Genomic DNA, 26,602 nt, shown 5'->3' with positions numbered 1-26,602 from the left:
CTTTAACCACTAGGCTACCCGACCGCCCCGAATTACATTAGAAGGGATATCTACTAGTATCTACTGATTAACGCTGATGAATCTCCAACGAGGTTACACGAGAATACGCAACGTTACATGAGAATACGCATGGCAGCAAGTACAGTAAACTACGGTTATAAAGAACTCAAAGGGACTACTAATTGTAATTCGATATAACCGTAGTTCGTTATAAGCATATACACAGCATAACTACAGCAAACAGTCGCGACCAAAAAGTAAGTTCGTTATATCCGTCAGTTCGTTATAAGCGTCTTCGTTTTAACCGTAGTCTACTGTTTGTAATTATGTCATGGCTTATCAACACATCTATTGACATGTGTTCATCATTTTAACGAGTCAATGACGCAAACCTGGATCATGTGTTAAATATAATGGGTATACTATCACAGAATCTAAGATTCTTCTCCTAGCGTTAGACAAACAGCCTTATCTCCCCTCTGTGCAGTTCTCTCTGCAGAGTCTCAAGTTACTGTTAAGTTCAAGGCATGTTTCTCAGTGTGGGTCCGGGGACATTTTAGGGGAATCACCTTCTTAAAGACTCAGTACGCAGAATTAGTGTTGAGTGAAACTTAAATTTTAATAATATATTACTTTTCTGTACAAGCCGCCCTCACATGGCTGGGGGATTGCTGTGTGGCACCACTTATCCTGGAACTTATCCTGTTCGCTGCACCTGATGTCATCGCTGGTTTTCGTTGGTTCAGTCACATAATTGTCACAGCGGTGATCCTTTTACGCCCAGGTCTATGTCCCTGCATCATCACGGCTGGTTGTTCTTTAGCGTTGACGTTTATATATATCTTCAACATTAACAGCATTTGATATAACGTTTGTATGTTTGTTTGTTGTTTAACGCTGCACTCAGCAATATTCCAGCTATTTGACGGCGGTCTGTAAATAATCAAGTCTGGACCTGACTATCCAGTGATTGATATCATGAGCATCGATCCATGCAATTGGGATACGATGACATGCATCAACCAAGTGAGCGAGCCTAACCACTCGATCCCGTTAGTCGCCTCTTACGACAAGCATAGTCGCCACGGCAAGCATGGGTTGCTGAAGACCTATTCTACCCCGGATCTTCACTGGATTGTCTGGTCCAGAGTCGATTATTAACAGACCGCCGCCATATTGCTTGAATATTGCTGAGTGTGGCATTAAACAACAAACGAACAAACAAACACACATCATGGCTATTTCAGCTGAATCGGTAACTCAGATCATTAATACTTCTTACCTATCAAAGCCTTTAAAGCGTTGGAGCATTTATCAACATACATCTGGTTGTAGATGTGTATGTCATACACGTTACCCCCACCGCTGCAGTGTATGCCAACCGTTAGGTGGCGATATGCGCAGATATGTAGATTGCCATGGCAGACAGTTCCGAATAGGTTTAACTTACCTTGCGTGTGGTTGGTCCTGCATTGCACAAAGGCCGTTATAACATAATGTCTCATACATTGCTGTAAAGAGCAGCGTTAAGCAGTTGTACAATCTATAACAATGTCGAAGTCAAAAATGCCCCTTCGTGAAACTGCACAGTAAGTATTTGCTTTTTCTTTGATTTTATACTTTTCGTTAAAGAATATAAAACGTCATCTCTGGGGAATAACAAATCTGATTATCACGCGAAACATATTCCATTGGAAGTAAAAGGCAATATAGCGGTAGATATTATATAAATGGATCCCTGAAAATCAGTGATGATATGAAGTTTTTGAAAAAAGGGTAAGCATGTCCTGCCCTACCGGTAGCACCCACTGCCCACACACAAAATGAGATGGTCAGTAATGCTTTTTGTTTTTCATTACAGGGGGAGCAGAATTCACACGATTGACATGACAGAGAGCGTAGCGCCCCCTAGGAGGAAGAGTTTTCTTCATGAGATGGTAGACGACGTCAGGAAAGTATTTGGCTTGTCCTTAGGGATACAAAGTCCGGATATTGACGTTGAAGTGATTCACGATGAAGAAAAAAGGGTCCATTTTACAGACGAAATGTCACTGAAGTGTGATCAGCATGTTGTGTCCAGCCTGTTCAGGATAACCAGGATTACAAAGGAGCTGGACCCAGAGGGAGCCTTGATCGTCCCCTTAGTGACAGACATTTCCGAACCAGATCATTACAACTTCTTCTTTTGGATCAAGAGTGGAACCAGATGGCAGGCAATACCAGCGTGTTGCAAGGTAGGAAGAATACATGCAATGATGTAACATTTAATTTTAATAACTTGTTGATTGGCATTCTAGAAGTTTGTGAGAAAGTAACAAAACGTACAGCTTTATTTATAACAACTTCTGGTTTATTGCATATAGCGACGTTTCGTTGTTCATTCTTACGCCGTTATCAAGAAGGATATGTTCATGATATGTTGTGATTAGCAACAGATTAACACTAACAACATTGGTTGCTCGGTTGCGTGGGTTTGGACATGGTCAAACGGAATTTGATGGCGATAGAATTTTTGCTGGTGGTCTGAGAGGGCTGATTTATTTGCTGTGTGGGGAGATGTTGCTTGTTTGATGCCTGCTTGGTGCTTAAGTAAATCTGAGGAACAGTCTTGCCAATGTAGGGTAGGGTGATGCTGATGGGGCCGTATTCTGGTCTGGTCGGTTTGGGTTTAGGCTGGAGTGTGGTGGAAATGTTCCTCTTGACGACTTCTCATGAAATCAGTTAAATGTGTTAAATAAGGTGTATGTGGGGTTGTGAGTGAATGAGTATGACTATGACTATGAAATTTTCCAGTCCCATCATGGTGATAGTCAGCAAGAATGGTCATCGAACGTTGTATCCATATGAGGATTTGAGCAAAGGTTTTTGGTCTGCAGAGCCAACGTTTTATCTACTTTGCTTTTATTTTTTTTTCACTTTATTCAGATGTATTGTAGGCCATAGGCCCATGATACAATGGTTACAGTGTGGTAATGGGAGTTGGAGATCCCAACAGACTTTGCCTTAGATTCATAGCTTTCAGAATATACATGGCTAGTTTCTTAACAGTAAATGGGTTGGTAGATGACATTAAAATATTGTACTTATGTCTTGTCGGGAACTCATAATAATGCAAGGATATATATTCTGACCTCAAAGCTTGATAACAATCACAAATTAAAATAAAGTGATACTCATCTTCGATATAACCATGTTTACAGACAGTACAAACTCTTTCTTCTCTAGGTTCCTTGTTATGTCTACCTGATTCAGAACTACATCTGAAACGTGCCATAATACTTCTAAATTTATCACATGATAGCCTTGTAATATACATTTCAACACCAAAAGTATGCTTATACAAAGAATAATAATATGATTTCGAACTTTCATGTATAGCTAAACTAAACTAAACTTTACTTTCATACCGACCCATTTATATAAAAGCGGCACAACCCTATCCATTATCATCAGAAATATCTACAAACAGCAGAGTGCACTGTACAGTTACGACTTTCAAATAGTTATATATATATTCTGAATATTTCTTTGTGTATTATGGTGTGATCTTAAACCTCAAACTGAGTGAGTGAGTGAATATGGTTTTACGCCGCTTTTAGCAATATTCCAGCAATATCACAGGCGGGGGACACCAGAAATGGGCTTCACACGTTGTACCCATGTCGGGAATCGAACCAGGACTTGTAGAACATGTATTAAGAGTGACTCTCGTGAAACATAACACACTTTATTTCAGGATGGTGTGATACGCGGTCGTTTGGAGCCAATGGACATGTTCTGTGCTGTGGCTGAAGTGATTGTGGAGGTACACACAGTTTCGCCTTTCGGGAGTACATTTGTATCCCAGAAAGATGAACGAATTCAACTGGTGTTCCAAGAAAATGCTGTAAAAGAGAACACTGAATTTCATTTCCAGGTATATATTTATATCAGCCACCTCATATAAAAATATCCTTTGAAAATCGACGTTGAATGTAACTAACTTATGTTAGGTTGTTTGAGTTAACGTGTGAATGTTTTTTGAGCGAGTGATTGAGTATGGTTTTACATCACTTTTGAATATGCCAGAATTATCATGGCGGGGGACACCAGAAATGGGCTTCACACATTGTACCCATGTCGGGAATCGAACCCGGTCTTCGGCGTGACGAGCGAACGCTTTAACCACTAGGCTACCCGACCGCCCCTGCGAATGCTTTAAACATTTGGCTACCTCACCGCTCGAATATCCTTTTTTAAAAAAGAATCATGAATTGAAATTAACGCATGCACATGTACATGACATTTGGATTTTATTGAAATAAATAATTTGTCCCAGAAATGCTTGAACAATATTACTATGCTTCAGTCTGTTGAAAAAAAAAGAAATTGCCTGCCACAAAAATACGGAAGCCTTTTCGGGCCATTCAAGTTTTCTCTTGAAATTTCAAGATGCTGTGCTCAAATTCAAGATAACGATCTTGAAATTACAAGATAACAAGTTGAAATTTTAAGATTTTAATTTTAAATGACAACATATGTATCTTGACATTCCAACAAAGATCTCGCGATTCCGGGAAGAAAATAAGGAAACAAGTGGCCAAAAAGGCTTCCGTACAAAAAAAGCATTGTTTTATATTAACGAGTGAGTGAGTATGGTTTTACGCCGCATTTAGCAATATTCCAGCAATATCAGGGCGGGGGACACCAGAAATGGGCTTCACACATTGTACCCATGTCGGGAATCGAACCCGGGTCTTCGGCGTGACGATGTTTTATATTAAAAACATATCTGGTATTATTGCTTTAGCTGAAAGAATTTCTAATCTCGATGTTAAATTACAGTTCCAACCCCCACCAATATCAATTGGACGTTCCCACGGATACCTAGAATTGTATGATTATTAATAACCATTATTGACATAAATGACAAATGCCTGTTATTATGCCTAATATCTCCAGGCAGAGTTATTTGACCAAAAGAGGCTACAGGAGTACAAAGCACTCCAGCTCGGAGACTGCATCATCGGAGCAACAAACATCTTAACTGTGACAGTCAGCACCCAGCTACAGCTTCCTGCCCAACTATCTTTGCCTCTCGACATAGACGAGCCTGACGACACAGACGACAGCAAAGTGGTTTTCCTTCATTATCATTCCAACATGGACGGCGACACAGTTGTCGACGTTATTGATGACTGTATATCTGTGGACAACCGGTGCTATACGACTGACGTTATGAACTTTTGCAGGTAAGATGTCAATTCATACTACCATTGTTTGAGAAAACGTACAGGTATGGGTAGGACAGTTATAAGGTGGTGAGGTGAGGTGAAATGGGGTTTAACGTCGCGTCCAAGATTATTGCACTTATATAGCGACGTGTGCGTGTGTGTGTGCGTGTGCGCGCTTACGCTCGAGACTGATGCCGATTTATAGTGCTAGCTCAATGAGATACCATGCCGCAGTTTAACATGAATACCCCACTCAGACACATAATACTGGCTCCGAGCCGACCAGTCCTTGTTTTAGCCCCTTAATGCCGAGCACCGAGCGCCAGACAAGAAGTACCATGTGTTAACGTCTTTTGGTATGACGCGGCCGGGGATCGAACCCCGCACCTTCCGCTCTCCGGGCGGACGCTCTACCACTAGACCACGCAGGCGGTCTAGCACAGTATTAAACACCATATGAAGATGAGTTGACTGTTTTACTGTTTTATGGCCATAAATAAATAAATAAATAAATAAATAAATAAATAAATAAATAAATAAATAAATAAATAAATAAATAAATAAATAAATAAATAAATAAATAAATAAATATGTAGAGTGACAAGACAAATCAAAGATGCTCTATTAATGTTTAACTTTACATTTGTCATTCAAAAGATGGTTTAGTTTGTTCTACTTGATCAGGTTAGCTATCCCATATTACTACTGGCCAAACTGTTTCGATTAATGGTTTTCAGCTTCGCTACAGGTCGAGTTTCGCGTTCAGCATCAACCGACGCAATAAGCGAAGCAGCTTTGCGTCTGAGGGGGGACATCGACATCTGCAACATCATCACCTTCATCAACTACGAACCCGACGAGAAACTGTACCGTCTGTTGGTGGACTGCGTGGATGTCACGCGGCTCGACGGCGCTGTAGGCGTTCACGAGGCTGGGGGAATGGTGGAGGTCAAGCACAGTCGGTCAAGGGACATTCAACTCAAGAACAAAGCAAAAATTTCGATTGATCACGATCTCTCGGTTGTTAATAGCAAACGGAACAACATATATGTCTTTCAGTATTGCACATCTCAGAACAACCACGTGACTATTCCGTTCCAAATCGAGGACATGGGCGGAGTGAACATCCGGTTTTCTTGGGGTGGTTATGACCATAGAGTGTATTTTCGGGTTAACAAGAAAACTCTTGAACGCTTCTGTAGTAGTGATCCTACTGTGGTTAGAAGGACTCCAGTCAGGCAACCAAGAGGCAAGGCTGTCCAAGGAAGAGGTAAGGCTTACCATGTGTCAAACAAAGTTGGTTAGTTGGTTGGTTGTTGAACGCCGCACTCAGCAATATTCCAGCTATATGATGGCGGTCTGTAAATAATGGAGTCTTGACCTGACAATCCTGTGATTCATATCATGAGCATCGATTCACGCAATTGGGACCGATGACATGCATCAACTAAGTCAGTGAGCCTGACCACCTGATCCCGTTAGTCGCCTCTTACGACAAGCATAGTCGCCTTTTACGACAAGCGTGGGCTGCTGAAGACCTATTCTACCCCGGATCTTCACGGGTCGTGTCAAACAAAGAGTTGACATCACATTTATACCTTTTAAAGAACATGTATTATTCTGTGCACAGCAAGTACCTGTGAACGAACTACGAGCTAAGGGACCAGCCATGTCAGGGCTGGGGGTAGAGGGGGTAGAGGGGGTAGAGGGTTTGGGGTATGGCTCGGATTTCCTATTGGAGACAAGATTGTTTTCAGCTACATGTGCATACATATTTTTTGATTAAATCTTGACTTAATTTTTTCAACATTCTGAAGCAAAATTAGTTTGGAAGCATTTCCTGGGATCACAATATAGAATAGGTGGGTCAGGATACGCTAACCTTTTTGCGAACACCTGGTGCCATTACTATTTGATAGTGATTCATAAACACATGCTCATGATTTAGTCGGAATTGTACAATCGACTCTGCTTTATGCAGAGATTTCTGTTGGATATGGAAAGGCTTTGTCGCTTTATTATTATTTACAGATTAAAATAAAATAATGCAGCAAAGAGGGTTTGGGTGATCCTGGCACAGTCAGGCTGGTTAGGCTTGTCATCAGCTCAGGGCCCTTGCCCCCTCTACACGCAGCCCAGACAGCGATGGGACTTCCCCCAGGAAGCGCTGCTTGGTCAAACCCACCAGGACTTTTCGGAAAATGTGAGGACTCCCCAACACCGCAGCCTTCTGCATTACCCAGATTGTCAGAAAGGCTGTATTCCTGGTAGCAAACCCGGGTACTCTCCCGATGTCAGTCAACAGATTGGGAGGTACCAAAGGCACCGAGAACAATGGGGAGTCGGACAACTTGGTACTTGGGATGCAAGCGTGACATATCGATAGGGAGGTCTGCATACTAGTATTTGCCATGTTTTACCTCAATCCTGTCAATCACATAATTGTCAAAAGGGACAGAAAATTCAATGATATAAATGATTTCATTGGATTTATCAAAAAGGACAAGATCAGGTTTGTTGGCCTGGATATGCCTGAGGCTGTATACGGGCCTATTCCAAAGGATTTTGTATTTATCATTTTCCATGACGCCTTCTACATATTCCATGGATGGACCTCTGTGTCAAAACCACAAGCATGACGAAGACGGTAATAAAATGTTAGAGCCACCCAATCATGTCGCTTTAGATACTGTGTCTGTGCCAAAGCTGGGCCTCGCTTTATTATTGTTATTATGATTATGATGATGATGATGATGATGATGATGATGAAAACGGTCACTGTCCTTTACATATACGTTTGATTTACTCATTAATGATACTAAGTTCATTTATTTCAGCATCAAAGGTTTTGACGGAGAAGAGCATGGATGCCCTCGGCAAGAGCCTTCCCATGAGCGAATGGCATGGAATTGGCCTTCAACTCAGTCTAAACCATGACGGCATGCTAGCTCTGCTAGATGGCCACAAGAATATATGTACCCCGGGCTTTCTCATTCTGAAAGATTGGTTCCAAAAGAATGGTACAAAATCAGAAGAACAACTCTTAAATGAATTGACATCTGCCTTGGAGGAGGTTGGAAGGGTCGACATCGCCGAAGTTGTCACGAATGTCCGAAGAGAGAACAGAGAGATACGACGATCTGATTTTGATGGTCGATATCAACCCATAGAGGACAGTGTCTGTACTGACGATAGCACCGCTGAGGAAGGTGGTGAAGATGAAACTGGTGCCAGTAGTTCACAGACATTTGAGGTCACACGAAAGATGTCCCAGGTCTCCTCCGATAGTGGCGTGTCTGAAGATGGCCCCTTGTCCAGACCACGATTGAGGACCACATCTGCAGGTGACTTACCATCAAGAAGGGCTTCACCTGGAGTTGTTAGGTCCAAATCAACTTCTTTCATCTTTCCAGATGATCTTCAATAACTGTGCGGACCTTAGAGTTTGCCAAGTATGTCTGGCAAACAATTTATGGCTGTGTTGATCATGGACTTGGCAAAGTCTAGCACACATTTTCTCTTCTTCGGAGATAAATCGCGAATAGATTTGCACAGTATCCTCTTGTATGCCTCGATGCAAAAAGAAGGGCTGGGTTTTGTTGAAAAAAGCTGTGAATATGATATTATCTGAACACGTTATGATTGTGTACATAGAAGAACGTTTCCTAATACTCTGTTTTTGGCCTCATTCGTGGCCTAATACGGGAGATGAATATCTGGAAAAATGAGCGGACATCTGATTCGTGACATCGACGAGTCGTGGGCACATTCACCGAATGGAAAGAGAACTTAGGTATCGCCAACCTACATTTGAGTTATTTTGTTCAGAGCTAGACAAAGGTGTAAACCAACAGGAGACTGTAAAAATACTTGTGCACCCGGCCCAACAACACTGTATGTAAGGGGGCGCGGCTGGCCCAGTCGTTTAAGGCGCCGCAATTCGATGTGCAGAGTTGTGTCCCTTTGGTACACCAGAAACCTGTGATTGTGGGTTCGAATCCCAGTTCGCTCCGATTATGATTCTAGGTTTGTCAGCACCATACCCGTGCTCGTGGGTTTCACCGAAGTGGTAAACGTCTAAGACCTGCATCACTTCGGGCTTTCCTCCCACATTAAGCTGACGCGCCGTGATATAACTGGAATACTGTTAAAAGCGGCGTTAAACACAACTCACTCACTCACTGTATGCAAATCTACTCAGGTGTGTTTTTGCATCATTTACATGACCAAAATACTCACATGTATATTATATTGCACATGTGCTTGTTTGATGGTAGAGCAGGTCATGCTTACCCCTTCCGCGAAAGTTGTTTGATCACAACATTCGAGGCCTCGGCAAAGTTTTCAAAAAGGTGTATTGTGGACATGGGAGGACATTTCAAGTTTGACGCATCAGTAAACCATAATGTCCGATACACTTCCCTGTATTGACTTTTACCAAATGTTCCCGTGCTTATTATGTAAACATTTGACTTGCCTTTGCATGTGTTTGTGACCACTGGGGCAGAATACATTAACCTTTTCCCGAACACCTGATATCACTATTGGATTGTGTTTCGTGAACACATACTCATGATATAGTCGGAATCGTACAGTGGACTCGTCTTTTAGTTCAGTTTTCTCATGATTATGGAAATGTTGCGTGTTTTTCTTCTTTTTTTTCCATCTATTCACGAAAACGTTTTCCTTGAATACATGCATACATGATTTATACATTATTTCTAAGAGTACATGATCTGCTTAAAATGTTTTCGTTTTAATATATGAACAAGAGTGCATGAGTTGTTTTACGCCGCTTTTAGCAATGTTTCACCAATATTACGGCGGGAGACACCGTTCTTGGGTTTCACATATACCCCTTATGTGGGGAATCGAACCCGGGCCTTCGGCGGGAAAAACGAACGTTTTTACCGCTTCCTCCACTGGGCTACCAGACCGCCATATGAAGATGTGTTTTACAACATATCACCGATCGTTATTAACCTCAGGAATATATGAACACCTTGCGTGCTGTAGAAGGGTATGTTACACACACATAGATACTATCATGCATGATTGTCATGATCACGAGCCACAGTAAGTTGTGAACTGGGTCGAGAGCTATAGCAGCTGCACTCGCGAATCCCTCCTTAACGGTGACATAGTATTGCCCGAACCGTCTCTAAGCTAACCTGGCAAATAAAATATTGCTGTAAATATCAACTGTGTGTAATCTTCATTCCGTGAACGAAAATACGCTTCGACACTGTAGCTCACCTAGTTATATTTAAATAAATATACTATCAGCAATAACAGCTACTTTACTCTATCAGCATCAGCATGAATACTTGGATCAGGTAAGCATTATCCCACGAGGGACGTGTACTTGATATGAAATGGAATGCTCTTTTAACATGCTGTTATTATGATACGTAACGCTAGCCTTACTTTACGTTTGATATAAGCTTAATACGAACTGGGAACGGGTTCTGTATTATATTTAGTACCAACGAATATTTTTTAATCGTTACCTCCAGAATTATGATATGTCTGTGTGTCCTTATAAGGAGAGAAAAATATGTGAAAACAACATGTCCAAAACGTAAACACAGAGCAGAATCACTTCAGGTGCTGAGACTAGATATGTATTCATCTACAGATGAAAATATATAAATATTTTTATACATTAAAGATATGAGCCTAAATATTTTTATTTTTCAAAAGTCCTCTTGCAACACTGCATTTTTATGGCAAGCAATTTGTTTTCGTTTTCAACAGTTTGAAGCAAAATAAAAATAATACCCGGACAATTTAATTTTAATTTAAATTAATTTAATCTAAATTTAAATAAATTCATAAAATACCAGGATGTTATAACTGTGATACCAAAATACGTCACCATCGAATAACCATTTCTTGTTTGTTTAAATTTTAGCCACAAACAGGCATGGCTGTTTACTTTCTTTTGTCCTGCAGTGCATTAATCTTCAAAGTGCTCATAGTGGTAAACATCTGAGACCTGCATCACTTCGGGCTTTCCTCCCACATGAAGCTGACACGCCGTGATATGACTGGAATACTGTTAAAAACGGCGTAAAACCCAACTCACTCACTCACTCAAAGTGCTCATCTATTCAATTTATGCCACACAAGACAATAGGTCAATACACGTCTATTTTATTTTGTTTACATGCATTTTCAAGGGCCTCTTTGTTCAGCCCTTTTCTACCTGTTGATCACACAGCAGGTGATTTTACATGGAATTTACATATATCTAGATCTAGAATTGCACTTTCTGAGTGAAACGTGTATCTCATTTATGACACATTTAATAATATGTTTCTATGTAAATACATCATGTATACACGTACAGTAAACTACGTTTATAACGAACACACTTATAACGAACTGACCGATATAACGAACTTACTTTTTAGTCCCGGCCATTTGTTGTAATTATGTTGTACATATGCTTATAACGAACTACGGTTATTACGAACTACAATTAGTGGTCCCTTTGAGTTCGTTATAACCGTAGTTTAATGTATATCATATGGGACGGACGGCGTTATTAACTTATTATACTCAAATACTCAATAATACCCGCACATTTTAAAACATATAATGTACATCTCCTAAATAAAAGAGACCCACTCTTGTTTTCATTTGAATAAGTAGTACAACCGTGAGTGCAGTTATGACAACATGACGTCATGAGATTATGACGACATCCAAAAGGACGTCATTTGGATATAGAGCCAATTTTCCAGATATCAATTTGTGGCAAGAAACGAAAGAGCTTACCAGACACGACACGTTTCCATGGGGAAGATACGGAGAGTCCGATACCAGCCCTTTATTTGTACAGATACATTTAGTGTTAAGGGATACTTGCTTTTACGGGACACAATGTGACAACTAGAGTAGTTAAATGACACACTGGGTAAATCAGCGTAAAACGTTGACAAGAGACACCACGGCGTAAGACCTCAAATCCTAGTATCAAAATGTAATTTACACACACAACTTATCACGCATTGGGATTTGTCTGGCAAAACTACTTGTTAATCACACAGTAACGAAAGAGGACGTACAACTCAACCTACTGAAGTAACCACTGATCAAATATGTTATCTTGGTCTTTAGGCTGCATAACAACTGGGTAATGCATGTTAGCATGGGTTCGAAATAAGGGAGAGCTGTATACGACATTTGGAACATACGTAACAATTGGTCGCTTTAGGATTTCAACATTTCTTCCTTATCTTCAAGCCTCGTAAGTAAGTAATTGCTGTGAAATGATGATATCTATATTTGCTTTATATTGACTGCATTTATAATGGACTTGCATCAGATATGTCATGTTGATTGTGACAATCCGTTACGTGAAGATTATCTCGTCATAGTTTTATACACGAGCAGGTGCTTTGAGGACATGGATGGTAAGTTTCGGTGCTGTTTTATGCTGTACAGTATCGATAGGATAGTGACTGGGCCCCGTTGCACAAAACGATCTTAGAGCTGCGACTGTCGTAAGCCTAATAGTATGTTAAAGTATGGGAGTTACGATCACCTTAGCGCTATGATTACTTTGTGCAACGGGGCCCTGGTCATTAACGTTTATGGTGCATCGTGAGTATTGCCTCTTGGATTTATGGCTCCGTTTTTCATTGACTTATTGACCTATGGACTTGTTGGTTTATTCATTCTTTTGTCAGAAATAGAAATAGGAATTCTACCATGAAAATACTCGATTCTTATTGGTGTTAGAGGTTTCAAATGACAATGAACATTTCAAACAGTCGCCGAAGCCTACATTAATGAAGGGGTTGTTCTTGTCAGCTAAGTGGTTAAAGCGTTCGCTTGACACTTGTGCATGAGTTTGGTGACTTGGCTGATTGTGTGTCATCATACCTATGAGATGGTTCGTTGCTCATGTATTCAGAGTATGGAATCTGGCATGATATAGCTGAAAAAATGCTCACTCACACACCCACTCACTCGTTCACTCACTCACTCACTCACGCACGCACACAGCACGCACGCACGCACTCAACCACTCAACCACTCAACCACTCACTCAACCACAAGGGGGCATGGGTGGCCCAGTCGTCTAAGGCGCCGCGATTCGATGTGCAGAGTTGCGCTAGAAACCTATGATTGTGGGTTCGAATCCCAGTTCGCCCCGATTATGATTCTAGGTTTGTCAGTACCATACCCGAGCTCGTGAGTTTCACCGAAGAGGTTAACGTCACTTCGGGCTTTCCTCCCACATTAAGCTGACACGCCGTGATATGACTGGAATACTGTTAAAAGCGGTGTTAATCCCAACTCACTCACTCACTCACTCACTCACTCACTCACTCACTCACTCACTCACTCACTCAACCACAGCTCTTTTCCTCAAAGCTCATGACAGGTGACACACGTTAATGCATTATGCCGATGATAATTTGCATATCGTGTTGACATCATTATTATCACACTGATAACGTGCTTGTTATGTTGACAAAATATTTATCTTTGGTCTCTTTGACAGAATCTCGCTTGTGCCTGAAGAAGACCCAACCTGATTCCAGAAGATCTAGCCTGATTCCAGAAGATCTAGCCTGGTTCTAGAAGATCTAGCCTGATTCCAGAAGATCTAGCCTGATTCCAGAAGATCTAGCCTGGTTCCAGAAGATCTAGCCTGGTTCCAGAAGATCTAGCCTGGTTCCAGAACATCCAGCCTGTTCCAGAAGCCCCTACCATGTCAAATGAAGAGTAAGTAATATGCTCACCTTTGTCAGTTATCAGAGTATGGCCCAACATATCGTGAAGAACCTGCTACCAATTTAGAACTTTAACATAATTATAGATACGGTCGAAGCATATACCAAAAGATGGGCCAAGAAAGAAGATTGATGAACTTGTTGAATGTTTTTCAGAGTGCACGACTGAAAAAGAGAAAACAAAATTGGACTACATCCATCTAATATGTAAACATCACTACATTAATTGTTTGGTAAAGAAAACTGGTATCACTGACATCAAATAATGCCCCATATCAGGCCAGTGAGAAATCTGCTAAAACTGCGCATTACTTGTACTATTGTACTATTATCTTTTGACTTTTGACTTGACTCTAAAACCCGAAGACATGTCAATTCCTCTTATGTACTCCATACACATCCGTACGTACTCCATACACATCCGTACGTAAAGAGGTATATAGCTAGGTCCTGCAAATGTGCACATCCCTGTATGATAATAAATTTTGTAAGGACTTCCTTTATTTCAATGATTTTCAGTTATCCATTCAAATCATGTTCACTATTTTGCCTTTTACGACCAATGGAATCTGTTTCGGTAGATAATCTGGCGTTGAATAAATACCATTTAGATTTTCAAAAACACAAAGGATTTGTTGATTTTCTTTAGTAATCTCAGTAAAGAACCAAATATCAAATATCAACCATGAACACAAATATAACAAATATCAAATATCAACCATGAACACAAATATAACAAATATCAAATATCAACCATGAGCACAAATATCACAAAGAACAAATATCAACCATGAGCACAAATATCGCTATTAACAAATATCAACCATGAGCACAAATATCACTAAGAACAAATATCAACCACGAGCACAAATATCACTATTATCAAATATCAACCATGAGCACAAATATAACTCTTATCAAATATCAACCATGAGCACAAATATAACTCTTATCAAATATCAACCATGAGCACAAATATCACTAAGAACAAATATCAACCATGAGCACAAATATAACTCTTATCAAATATCAACCATGAGCACAAATATCACTAAGAACCATATGCATGAGCACAAATATCACTGTTATCAAATGTCAACGGTGAGCACAAATATCACTATTATCAAATATCAACCATGAGCACAAATATAACTCTTATCAAATATCAACCATGAGCACAAATATCACTATTATCAAATATCAACCATGAACACAAATATCACTAAGAACAAATATCAACCATGAGCACAAATATCACTAAGAACAAATGTCAACCGTGAGCACAAATATCACTATTATCAAATATCAACCATGAGCACAAATATCACTGTTATCAAATATCAACCATGAACACAAATATCACTATTAACAAATATCAACCATGAACACAAATATCACAAAACAACAACAAAGATCAACCATGAACACAAATATCACGATTAACAAATATCAATCATGAGCACATATATCAACCATGAGCACAAATACCACTAAGAACAAATATCAACCATGAACACAAATATCACGATTAACGAATAACAATCATGAGCACATATATCAACCATGAGCACAAATACCACTAAGAACAAATATCAACCATGAGCACAAATATCACTAAGAACAAATGTCAACCGTGAGCACAAATATCACTATTATCAAATATCAACCATGAGCACAAATATCACTGTTATCAAATATCAACCATGAGAACAAATATCACGATTAACAAATATCAATCATGAGCACATATATCAACCATGAGCACAACTACCACTAAGAACAAATATCAACCATGAACACAAATATCACGATTAACGAATAACAATCATGAGCACATATATCAACCATGAGCACAAATACCACTAAGAACAAATATCAACCATGAACACAAATATCACTAGTATCAAATATTAACCATGAGCACAAATATAACTATTATCAAATATCAACCCTGAGCACAAATATCACTAATATAAAATATCAACCATGAACACAAATATCACTAAGAACAAATTACCATGAACACAAATATCAACCATGAACAAATATCAACCATGAACACAAATATCAACCATGAACACAAATATCACAAAAAAACAAAAACAAATATCAACCATGAACACAAATATCACGATAAACAAATATCAACCATGAGCACAAATATCAACCATGAACACAAATGTCAACCATGAACACAAATATCACTCTTAACAAATATCAACCATGAACACAAATATCAACCATGAGCACAAAATATCCCTATCAACAAATATCAACTATGAACACACATGTGACTATCAACAAAGATCAACCATGGACACAAAAATCAACCATGAACACACTGACTACTGTCTTGCATTCTCTTTATTTTTCAGAGATGTGACGAAATTAGACCTGATTGATCAGACCGAGGAAAAGCAAGGTTTGTTCTCTCAGTTCAAAGAACGCTTGAAAACTATCCTCGGTCTTCCAACACAAAGAAAGGACCCTAACGTTGACGTGAAGGTTCTCCACTCCGCGGAACGCGACGAGTGCTTGGATCAGCTGGGACTCCACCAGGATCAGCTGTTGGTGTCCGATGTGTACAGGGTTGTCCAGAGTCTCCAGACTCTGCCTCCAGATGGGGAGCTGATTGTTCCCCTGGAGATGCCAGAACGATCCATTCCACCCCAGGTGTTGTACACGTTTACGTACTGTATGAAGATTGGCGGACAATGGTACCTGGAACCGGCAGAATACAGGGTTTGTATGCCCTGGTTTGCATTGCCATAGCCCTTAAACATGTGTTGTATTCCGATGTGTAAAGTCGTTGGGCTAAAACCATAGAACAGGTTGCTCAAAACACAGATGCTTGTCTCAATAAATCTTTCAAGAAAAATATTGGATTCATTTTGACAAATACATACATTGCGAGCTCACTATAATTTAAATGCTACAATAAATTTCGGAATAGCTGTATGCATTTCAACGTGGGACTTTTATTCATGGGGAACAGATAACCTATCATTCCAAAATGCGATAATACCCGATGCTGTACTCTGTTACCAATTGTCTTTTACCGTACTATAATGTAGACAAATGTCAGTTTAAGATCACATAAAGAGACAAAGGCCATGCCAACCTATTGTTGCAATGACACATAAAAACTGACGTTATAAACAATGAATGACGTCATCTCCAAATGGACATCAAAAGAGACTTAATATTGATGTGGCAACACGTAGCTATTAATTAAAACAATAAACAATCAGCTTGAAACAACAGAATTTCCTCAGTCATACTTTTGTTCACTCTCATGGGTAATATATGAATGTGAGTGAGATATATTTTAACGCCGCTTTTAACAGTATTTCAGTTATGTCACGGCGTGTCAGCTTAATGCGGGAGGAAAGTCCGAAGTGATGCAGGTCTCAGACGTTTACCACTTCGGTGAAACCCACGAGCACGGGTATGGTGCTGACAAACCTAGAAACATAATCGGGGCGAACTGGGATTCGAACCCACGATCATAGGTTTCTGGCGTGCCCAAGGGACACAACTCTGCACAGCGAATTGCGGCGCCTTAGACGACTTGGCCACCCATGCCCACCATGTATAAATGTGGTATTATATGTTTTCATGTGAATTACTATGGATACATTTGCTGAACTGTCGCAAATGAAGAAGTGAAGACGCACCAACTTTTAGACATGATTATCTGGTTCTTACCGGTTGAACATAATGACAGTATTATCTTTGATATATCAGTGATCAGGGAAAGAAGTGTTTCTTCACATTATATATTAAGGTATTCGCACTTGCAGGAAGGTGGCTGTGTATATGGCAAGCTGACAGAGATGGACGTGTTTTGTGTGACCGCGGAGTTAAAACCGGAATATGCCACAGTGGGACCGAATGGTCACAAGTTTGTCTCTGAGAAGGACGAGAGAATTGCCATTGACTTCCCAGAACATGCTGTTGAAGAAGAAACCATGCTGATAATTGTGGCAAGTGTATTTGGATCAAACATTCCATCATAACGTTACATTAACAAACCTGACTGTTAAGACAATAAGCAAATTTAACCACAATATTGACACAATACTTTAAAAAAAGATACTTCATTGAAAAGTTGTACTACATAATGATAAATCATATAATATCAATAGCAGGGATCCCAAAAAAACGTAAATTCGCAAATGAAAATTTACATCGTGATATTTGGTTACTGCTGGTATATAAAGGTTCCACAGAGTGTATGGTGCACTGTACTTAATAGTATTAAGTATTAATAAGTAAGGATAAGATACAGGGATGAACAACTTCTTTATTGCAAATAGGATCGACGTTTCTGTCCAGGTTCTTAAACCGTTTTCAAACCTCTCAAAGAAGTTAATAGTGTTAATGCTGTAACTAACACTTTTGTTCAGACGGACATCATCGACCAACAACGGTTTGAAGAATATAAGAAGAAGAATGAAGAGTTCCGATGCATTGTTGGGTTCACTAACATTCTCACAGTCAGCCCATCAGTGGAGCTCCACACAGATGCTAAGATACGCCTTCCTGTGGATGCTGAGTTTGAGAAGGGGGATTGCGATGTTATGTTTCTACATTGGAACAATGATGAGGATGAGGGTGAAGATGTTGGGGAGGATGTGACAGTTGTAAATGCTGTTACAGAAGGTGCCAATACCTACACAGCCCCGGTCACCTCATTCAGCAGGTACTCTGAAATCCCATTCCTTATAGTTTCACATTAGGCAGAAGACAAGTTTTTATAAAAAAGTTTCTTTGTTCGTAGTTTAACGCCACATTCAACAATACTCAAGCCATATGACGGCGTTCTGGCCCAGACAATTTAGTTTTTGAGCATCGATCTCCGCAAATGACATGCATCAACCAAGCTCACCATCCGATCCTCTTACGACAAACACGGGATGCTGAAATAAAATTCTAACCCGGATCGTCGGGGGTTCATATTTATTGATAGATATTGTTGTTTTTGTCAACCCTAAGCTTTACGTTATCCAATAGGGATGTCGTATTCATGTTTAGATGTTTCACAGTAATCGAAAATTAATCATATGTTAAAGTTGTCTTTACGTGTTTAGTACTAAATTATCAAGAAGATTTGTATTTCATTTGCGTTAGGTATGCCTGTGTCGCTGTTCAGAGAAACATTCCGATTGAAGAGATATCCAGAGCGGCCAAACACGCGATCGGGAAGCTGAATCTGTGTGTCCTCCTCACCTTCGTTGACTATGATCAACACTTGGGTGTCAACTACCTTCTAGTTGACTGCGTTGAATTCACCAAGGTGGACCGAGCTGTCGAACTTCACAGAACCGATGGCATGAAGGAAGTCAAGCACAGCAGATCAAGGGACATCGAACTCAAAGATAAAACCAAGATTAAAGTTCATCTGGGTGGAGGCATTAAGCGTCATGACAAATCATTTACAACGAATGCTTTTTATTTCAACCGGATGACAAGAACCAACAAAGTTATTATTCACTTTACTTCCAAAGGAAAAGATGGAAACGTTCGCTACTTCTGGGGTCATGACGATCACAAAGTATACTTTCCATTGGAATCAAAAAGAAGCGTTGCTAGAAAATCATCCTCTGTGAAACCCCGACAAATGAGTAGGTCCTATTCCTACGAGCCTTCTGGAGCAACATCTGGGTCCTATTCCTACGAGCCTTCTGGAGCAACATCTCTAAACTTCCATGGTACCCCAGGACATTCTCCAGGTAGTATCATATGTTCTCCTTAATGTCTGCTCGAGAATGATTTCTTTGGATATATTCAATAACTAGTAGAACCCCGGGCAAGAAAAAAGTTTTGTGTGTTTGTTGTTTAACGCCGCACTTAGCAATATTCCAGCTACATGACGGCGGTCTGTAAATAATCGAGTCTGGTCCAGACAATCCAGTGATTGACATCATGAGCATCGATCCACGCAATTGGGATACGATGAGCAAAAGAAAGTAATCACACATGTTTCATTGTGACTATAATGAAACAAACAAGAAATAGTTATGCGATAATGATGTATTTAAATGAGTAACATATTTGTGTTTTGGACCTTCAGTTTGAAGTATTTTGGAGACTGTTTTCAGCCAAGTAACGTTTTGGTGACGTTTGCAATTTTTGGGTCACATCCAATTTTCAATCGTATTCGTTTTCCTGGCAGTTTATAAAGTCGTTTCACCACTGAATTACTACATTGATCTTGCAATGCACACTTTATGCACATTAAATCAATGTCCATGTTTGTAGGCGCGGAGATGCATCCAATTCTAACCGACAAAAGTCTTGCAGCGTTTGGAGACATATTACCACATTCAGAATGGAGAAGTGTGGGTCTTGAACTCAACTTTTCGATTGATGCTATTACCTCCATATTTGATAAAGCAGAGAGAATGAAATCCAACCCTGGCTTGGAGCTTCTTACTGAATGGAGACGGAGAAATAAACTCCGGAATCAAGATGAACTGATAAACGACCTCATAGCTGCATTTGCTGAACTCAAGCGAAACGACATTGTAGGCGTTCTGAATTCAGCACGACAACATTCGCGTCCAATACGAAGAAGTGACCTAGATTGTGGATCTCCATCCCCAATTCCCCCATTTGGTCCAGAAGCAAGCTTTAGTTTTGGACCCTTTTTTTCAAGCAATGAGACATCAGGCGACAGCAGTTCTTTGTCTTCTGCTTCGAGTCAACCTGTTAGCTCCGTCGGCACAGCAGTAGGCTCGTCCGAGACTTTGAAGAGTGAAGACACAGAACTGTTTAAACATGAATTTTAATCGCACCTATTTGAGACGGGACGCACTCTGCATAATTCAGACTGTTGTGTGTTGGAATGACTGAACGACCTTTGTGAAGTCAATATTCCACAGGTAGCTGAGTCGGACATCGATGGTCAAGTTGTCTGGTAGCAATAGTAGTAGTAGTAGTAGTAGTAGTAGTAGTAGTAGTAGTAGTAGTAGTAGCAGCAATAGTAGTGTTTCCTATTTCCAGCTTCTTTATTGTTTCTATGTTAAGAGACCGCCTCCGTGGTCTAGTGGTAGAGCGTCCGCCCGGAGAGCGTCATACCAAAAGACGTTGAAAGATGGTACTTGTTGTTACCCTGTCTGACGCTCGGCATTAAGGGACTAAAACAAGGACTGGTCGGCTCGGAGTCAGTATACTGTGCCTGAGTGGGGTATTTATGTTAAACTGCGGCATGGTATCACAGTGGGCTAGCACTATAAATCGGTATCACTCCGGACTAGTACAAGCAGCCACACACGTGCATGCACGTCGTTATATAAGTGCAGACCCAGAAACATAATCGGAACCGAGATTCGAACCCACAGGTTTCTGGGGTGCCCAAAGGACGCAACTCTGTACAGCGAATACGGCGCCTTAGACGACTGGGCCACTCGTGTCATCTTCAAACCTCTTGGTGTTGGTTAAAATACTTGTTACTTGATCATTGGCAATTACGTGAAGTGTTGGATTCTTTATTGCATTTGTTGTTCCTTTGATGTTTGATGTTTCTTTGAAGTGGGCTATCACCCGTATTAAAATTGTTGTCGCTTCTGATTTCAGTACTAAGCATTAACCACTGTCGTACTTCGTAATTTGTTAGATAAATTATTAAATAGCATCCCATTACCGGAGATTTTTGTTACGTGAGATATATTTTCAGTTTCTTTCGGTTTGAATAAAAGTGTTTATATACGTTTTTGTCTGCAAAGCAGGAACTATTTTCTATGTCGAATGCCACCTATGACTGGCGTGGTTTGGTCCAAAACGGGTTTATTTTTGAGAACTTCGATTCAGATTTAAAAACACACAATAACAACTTGGGTTAAATCAGTAGAATTTTTTATGGTGGTTATCAGGGCTCTCAATAACTGATTATGTAATGTTATTAGAATGATTTCGTGAACATCAATTCTAAGCACTCGGTGAATTTTTCCACCAACATTGTATATCCTCCATATAATTGCATCTGCGACTAGTCGCAGGCACTCACTCACTCACTCACTCACTCACTCACTCGCTCACTCACTCACTCGGGGTAGAATAGGTTTACAGCAACCCACACTTGTCGTAAAAGGCGACTATGATTGTCGTAAAAGGCGACTATGATTGTCGTAAAAGGCGACTATGCTTGTCGTAAAAGGCGACTATGCTTGTCGTAAAAGGCGACTATGCTTGTCGTAAAAGGCGACTATGCTTGTCGTAAAATGCGACTATGCATGTCGTAAAATGCGACTATGCTTGTCGTAAAAGGTGACTATGATTGTCGTAAAAGGCGACTATGATTGTCGTAAAAGGCGACTATGCTTGCCGTAAAAGGTGACTATGCTTGTCGTAAAATGCGACTATGCTTGCCGTAAAATGTGTCATAAGAGGCGACTAACAGGATTGGGTGGGCAGGCTCGCTGACTCGTTTGATGCATGTCATCGTATCCCCATTGCGTGGATCGATGCTCATGATGTCAATCACTAGAATGGCTGGTCCAGACTCGATTATTTACAGACCGCCGTCATATAGCTGGAATATTGCTGAGTGCGGCGGTAAACAACAAACAAACAAAACATGCGCCTTGTAACTATCATTGGTATTTGTACAGTCTGTCCAAACACCCTGGTTGACAGCTCTCTACACAAGGTCACTCGCGCCATTAAATATACCCGCTAGGAATAGCGTTCGAATGAACACTGGCATTTCCCAATATTGGACACACGTCAGAAAACGTAGACAGGGGGCTCTTTGATCAGATAGATATAATGCAAAGGAAACAAGTATGGTGTTGTTGGCCTGACACTGTCGCTGGCGGGTGTGTCACCATGGTTGGTGGCTATTCAGCCTTAAGAATGCCTTGGGTTTAAAGATTGTGTCTGTTGCTCTCTCCCACATTAGGAAGCAGTATGTCTGACGTTGACGGAAAACTCGGATACCCAAGGTAGGTATTTCTACTTAGATAAATTATATATGTTACAATATATTTGTTTATGAGTTGTTTAATAAAATATTAAAGTATATTTTTTCATTTTTGCTGAATATGTATTACGGATATGAAGTTGGGGCTGTGCTTTTGGAAATAGGTAGAAGTAAAAGCGTGGCGGTTTGTAGTTAGTTCGCCAGTTAGCAGTGTCATAATCATTCTACCCACTGATACTACCCACTGTCTTTTATCTGGATAAAAAATATAAGAGGTACATAAAGTGAGTGAGTGTTGTTTTACGCCGTTTTCAGCTAAATTCAATCAAAATCAGGAAATGGACACCAGAAATGGGCTTTACACATCGTACCCAATGGGGAATAGAACCCGAGCCTTCGGTATGACAACGAACGCGTTATCCACTAGGCTACCCCACTGCCTCAAAGGATACATGAAGGACACCGCACTAGTGTCACACTGAAGATGATGACAGCCACGATGTTAGGATTCCATACAGTGAAACTGATATTTTAGTGTTCTTGGTCATAAACACATTTTCATTTGTATTTTGCTTAGTAAGGTAAAAATGTTGATCCTTGCCGCAGCTAGCTGTAATATTGCTGATGTGTACTTGACCAATATTCACCCATATACATTCATTCACTCAAATACTATTGTACCAAGGAAAACGTTTTACCGCTGTTTTGAATTTTGAAATACAGTTTATGTTTTATATATAAAGATATGTTAGTCTTAATTCATACCTGTATTAGTCTTAATTTATATATATATAAAGATATGTTAGTCTTACTTCATATATGTATTAGTCTTAATTCAAACATATGCCCATTTCCGGTGTCCCTCGCCGTGAAATGGCTGAAATATTGCTAAAAGCGGCGTAAAACCATACTCACTCGCTCATACATATGTCACAAATATAACGTACACCCACCTCGGTGTTTTACATGTGTCTCTCAACCCACGTCATTCGCTAGGATGGGTAACATGAGTAAGGTAATTTAATTCGCCACGAATGATGTACATATACTTTGTATGTGAATCTATAGAATGCGCATAGTGAAATATATTTAACATCGGAGTATGAATCAGAAAACTAAACCATAGTTTGTTTGTTGTTTAACGTCGCACTCAGCAATATTCCAACTCAATGGCGGCGGTCTGTAAATAATCGAGTCTGGACCAGACAATCCATTGATTGATACGATGGGCACCGATCCCCGCAATTGGGATACGATCACATGCATCAACCAAGTCAGCGAGACGTACTACCGGATCCTGTTAGTTGCCTATTACGACAAGCATCGGATACTGAAACCAATGCTAACCCGCATCTTCACGGGCGTAAATCTCAGTATATCGGACTCGTGAAAATTTAGTTATTAAACCATTATAGCATCCGATTTATGTGTGAAGATGATTTGTTCTCTCATTTGCATAATTCTCATTTGAACAGGTATGGTTTTTTGTGCATTTGGTATAAATGATTTGTTATGTCGTTCCAGCGATGTGACCTTTGATCTTGCTGCAGAAGGAGATGACACACCATCAGAAACTGACGATGACATCAGACAGGCAAATATTTACATACCCAAATACTCATTTACATAAGTTATACAATACTCAAAAAGGTTCAGGAACCACCAATCTTTTCATGGCATAACAGATTAACTACAGTAATAGGAAAGAATCGGGTGATCCTTAACATTTTTTGAGTAGTATAATATAGGAGGAAGTATTAAACAGGCTTTTAGGGCCAACTGATATTGGCACATTTGAAAGTTAAAGAAACCTTTGAAAATTTGTAAGGAAAGTTATTCAAATGACTGACAACTTGCATTTTACCTAAATGAGCTTTTAGATTTACACATCATATCAACATTCAGGTATACATGGTAAATGCAATGTTCTGTTACCAAGCAACACATTAGTTTGTGGAAAACGAAATGCTGCAACAACGAACTAAACTTCCGGGCAAAGAAAGTCTGCAATTAAAAATTAGGATGTGACCTCAAAATTACAAACGTTACAAGTCTGAAAACAGGTCTAAAACACAAGTTTCATACCCGTATCAAATACATCACCATCCATAAAAGGCGACTATGCTTGTTGTGAGAGACGTCTAACGAGATCGGGTGGTCAGGCTCGCTGACTTGGTTAATGCATGTCAGGGATTCCAATTGTGTGGATCGATGCTCATGATATTAATCACTTGATTGTCTGGTCCAGACTCTATTATTTACAGACCGCCGTCATATAGCTGAAATATTGCTGAGTGCGGCGTTAAACGTTTCATTTTAGCCACCATCGAACATGGGTGTATACTTTTTCTTTGCGCGGCATTTTATTTGCACCTAAATACCTGCCCATCTTTCATTTTTTTGTGTCGAGCTAGTTAGCATGGATATAGTGCTGACATAAGTATCATTATTGTGGCGAATAACTCATTAATTGGTGCTGCTGATGTTTGAACATTAATTAAGTGCGGCATAAGTCTGAACAGGGTGTACAAACAGTTTGTGCCAACCAATACACTTAAATATATTTATTTATATCTGATTAAGAAAACTTTGTATTTATTGTCCATCCGCAACATAAATGATCGTAGTTTGCGCATGCGTGTACAGGAGATGAATCTCGGGGAGCACCAGTTGCTGGTGTCCAAGATCTACAAGATGCGGTGGAGCGAGGATGTTGACGACCCCCACGCTGATATTGTCGTCCCCGTTGACGTCCCCGAGAGATGCAGGACAGGCTGTTCCTTCTGGTTGTGGCTTAAATATGATGGCTGTTGGCACAAGACACCAACTGACGCTCCGGTAAACACACTGAAATTATGTCTAAACTGAACCAATGATCCAGACTCGATTGACTGCCTACGTATGACAGGTGTATTAATTGTTGAGGCGTTAAACAAGAAATAAACACTTATTGTTTATGTAAATTGTGAGTGGCGGGTGCTACCGGTAGGGCAGGACACGCCTGCCCTTTTCGCGAACACCTGGTGTCATCACTGATTTTCAGTGATCCATTCATATAATCATCATGTTGCATGTTACGCCTAATGAAATCTGTAACTGATACTGATATCTCTGGCGTTGATGTTTGAAGTAGAATATGAGTCATTGGCTTAAAGCCACATATGACTGATGGTCTGCATGTACCATGTATGTGGTCAGAAAATAGTAAATATTTGTTTCCTCTAATATAACGATGGTTTACTGTAGCTACCTTGCATCGGGTAATGTGAGTGAGTGAGTGAGTAGGGTTTACACATTGTACCCATGTCGGGAATCGAACCCGGGTCTTCGGCGTTACGATCGAACGCTTTAACCATTAGGCTACCCGACCGCCCTCGGGTAATGTACATGTACTACCTGTATATTGATACATTAATCAACTGAAGGAACGTTGGCATTTGTGTGAAGCAATACGTGCTGATGCCTTATTGATGTTCTGAAACAAATCATAAGAACATATTAAGGTATAGTTTAATAAATACATTATCCCTAATGGATGTAATATTTCTTCTTTTACGACAATATTTTTCGGGAATCAGACAGGAGAAATGATATTTACTTAAAGGTGAGTGAGTGAGTAGGGTGTTACGCCGCTTTTAGCTATATACCAGCAATATCACGGCGGGGGACGCCAGAAATGGGCTTCACACATTGTACCCATGTCGGGAATCGGG

At 40.1% G+C, this 26,602-nt stretch overlaps 2 protein-coding genes across 2 annotated transcripts; both read left to right on the top strand.

The window, feature by feature from the left end:
• Positions 1–1,551: 1,551 nt before the first annotated feature.
• LOC139477364 (uncharacterized) lies at positions 1,552–8,640 on the top strand. The gene is made up of 6 exons (XM_071259919.1): positions 1,552–1,589; positions 1,862–2,234; positions 3,737–3,916; positions 4,942–5,231; positions 5,951–6,483; positions 8,051–8,640. The coding sequence occupies exons 1-6, from the start codon at positions 1,552–1,554 to the stop codon at positions 8,638–8,640; spliced, it is 2,004 nt and encodes a 667-aa protein (XP_071116020.1).
• Positions 8,641–13,941: 5,301 nt separating this feature from the next.
• On the top strand, positions 13,942–20,757 carry LOC139477332 (ankyrin-1-like). The gene is made up of 6 exons (XM_071259884.1): positions 13,942–13,955; positions 16,339–16,705; positions 17,767–17,949; positions 18,373–18,668; positions 19,097–19,698; positions 20,228–20,757. Exons 1-6 carry the CDS (start codon positions 13,942–13,944, stop codon positions 20,755–20,757), a joined length of 1,992 nt encoding a protein of 663 aa, XP_071115985.1.
• Positions 20,758–26,602: the final 5,845 nt, after the last annotated feature.

Source organism: Haliotis cracherodii, unplaced genomic scaffold (genome assembly GCF_022045235.1).
Source record: "Haliotis cracherodii isolate W230 unplaced genomic scaffold, xgHalCrac1.p SCAF_33, whole genome shotgun sequence".
NCBI classification, from domain to species: Eukaryota; Metazoa; Mollusca; class Gastropoda; order Lepetellida; family Haliotidae; genus Haliotis; species Haliotis cracherodii.
The sequence above is the reverse complement of the archived record's forward strand: the minus strand, read 5'-3'. Positions and strand labels throughout refer to the sequence as shown.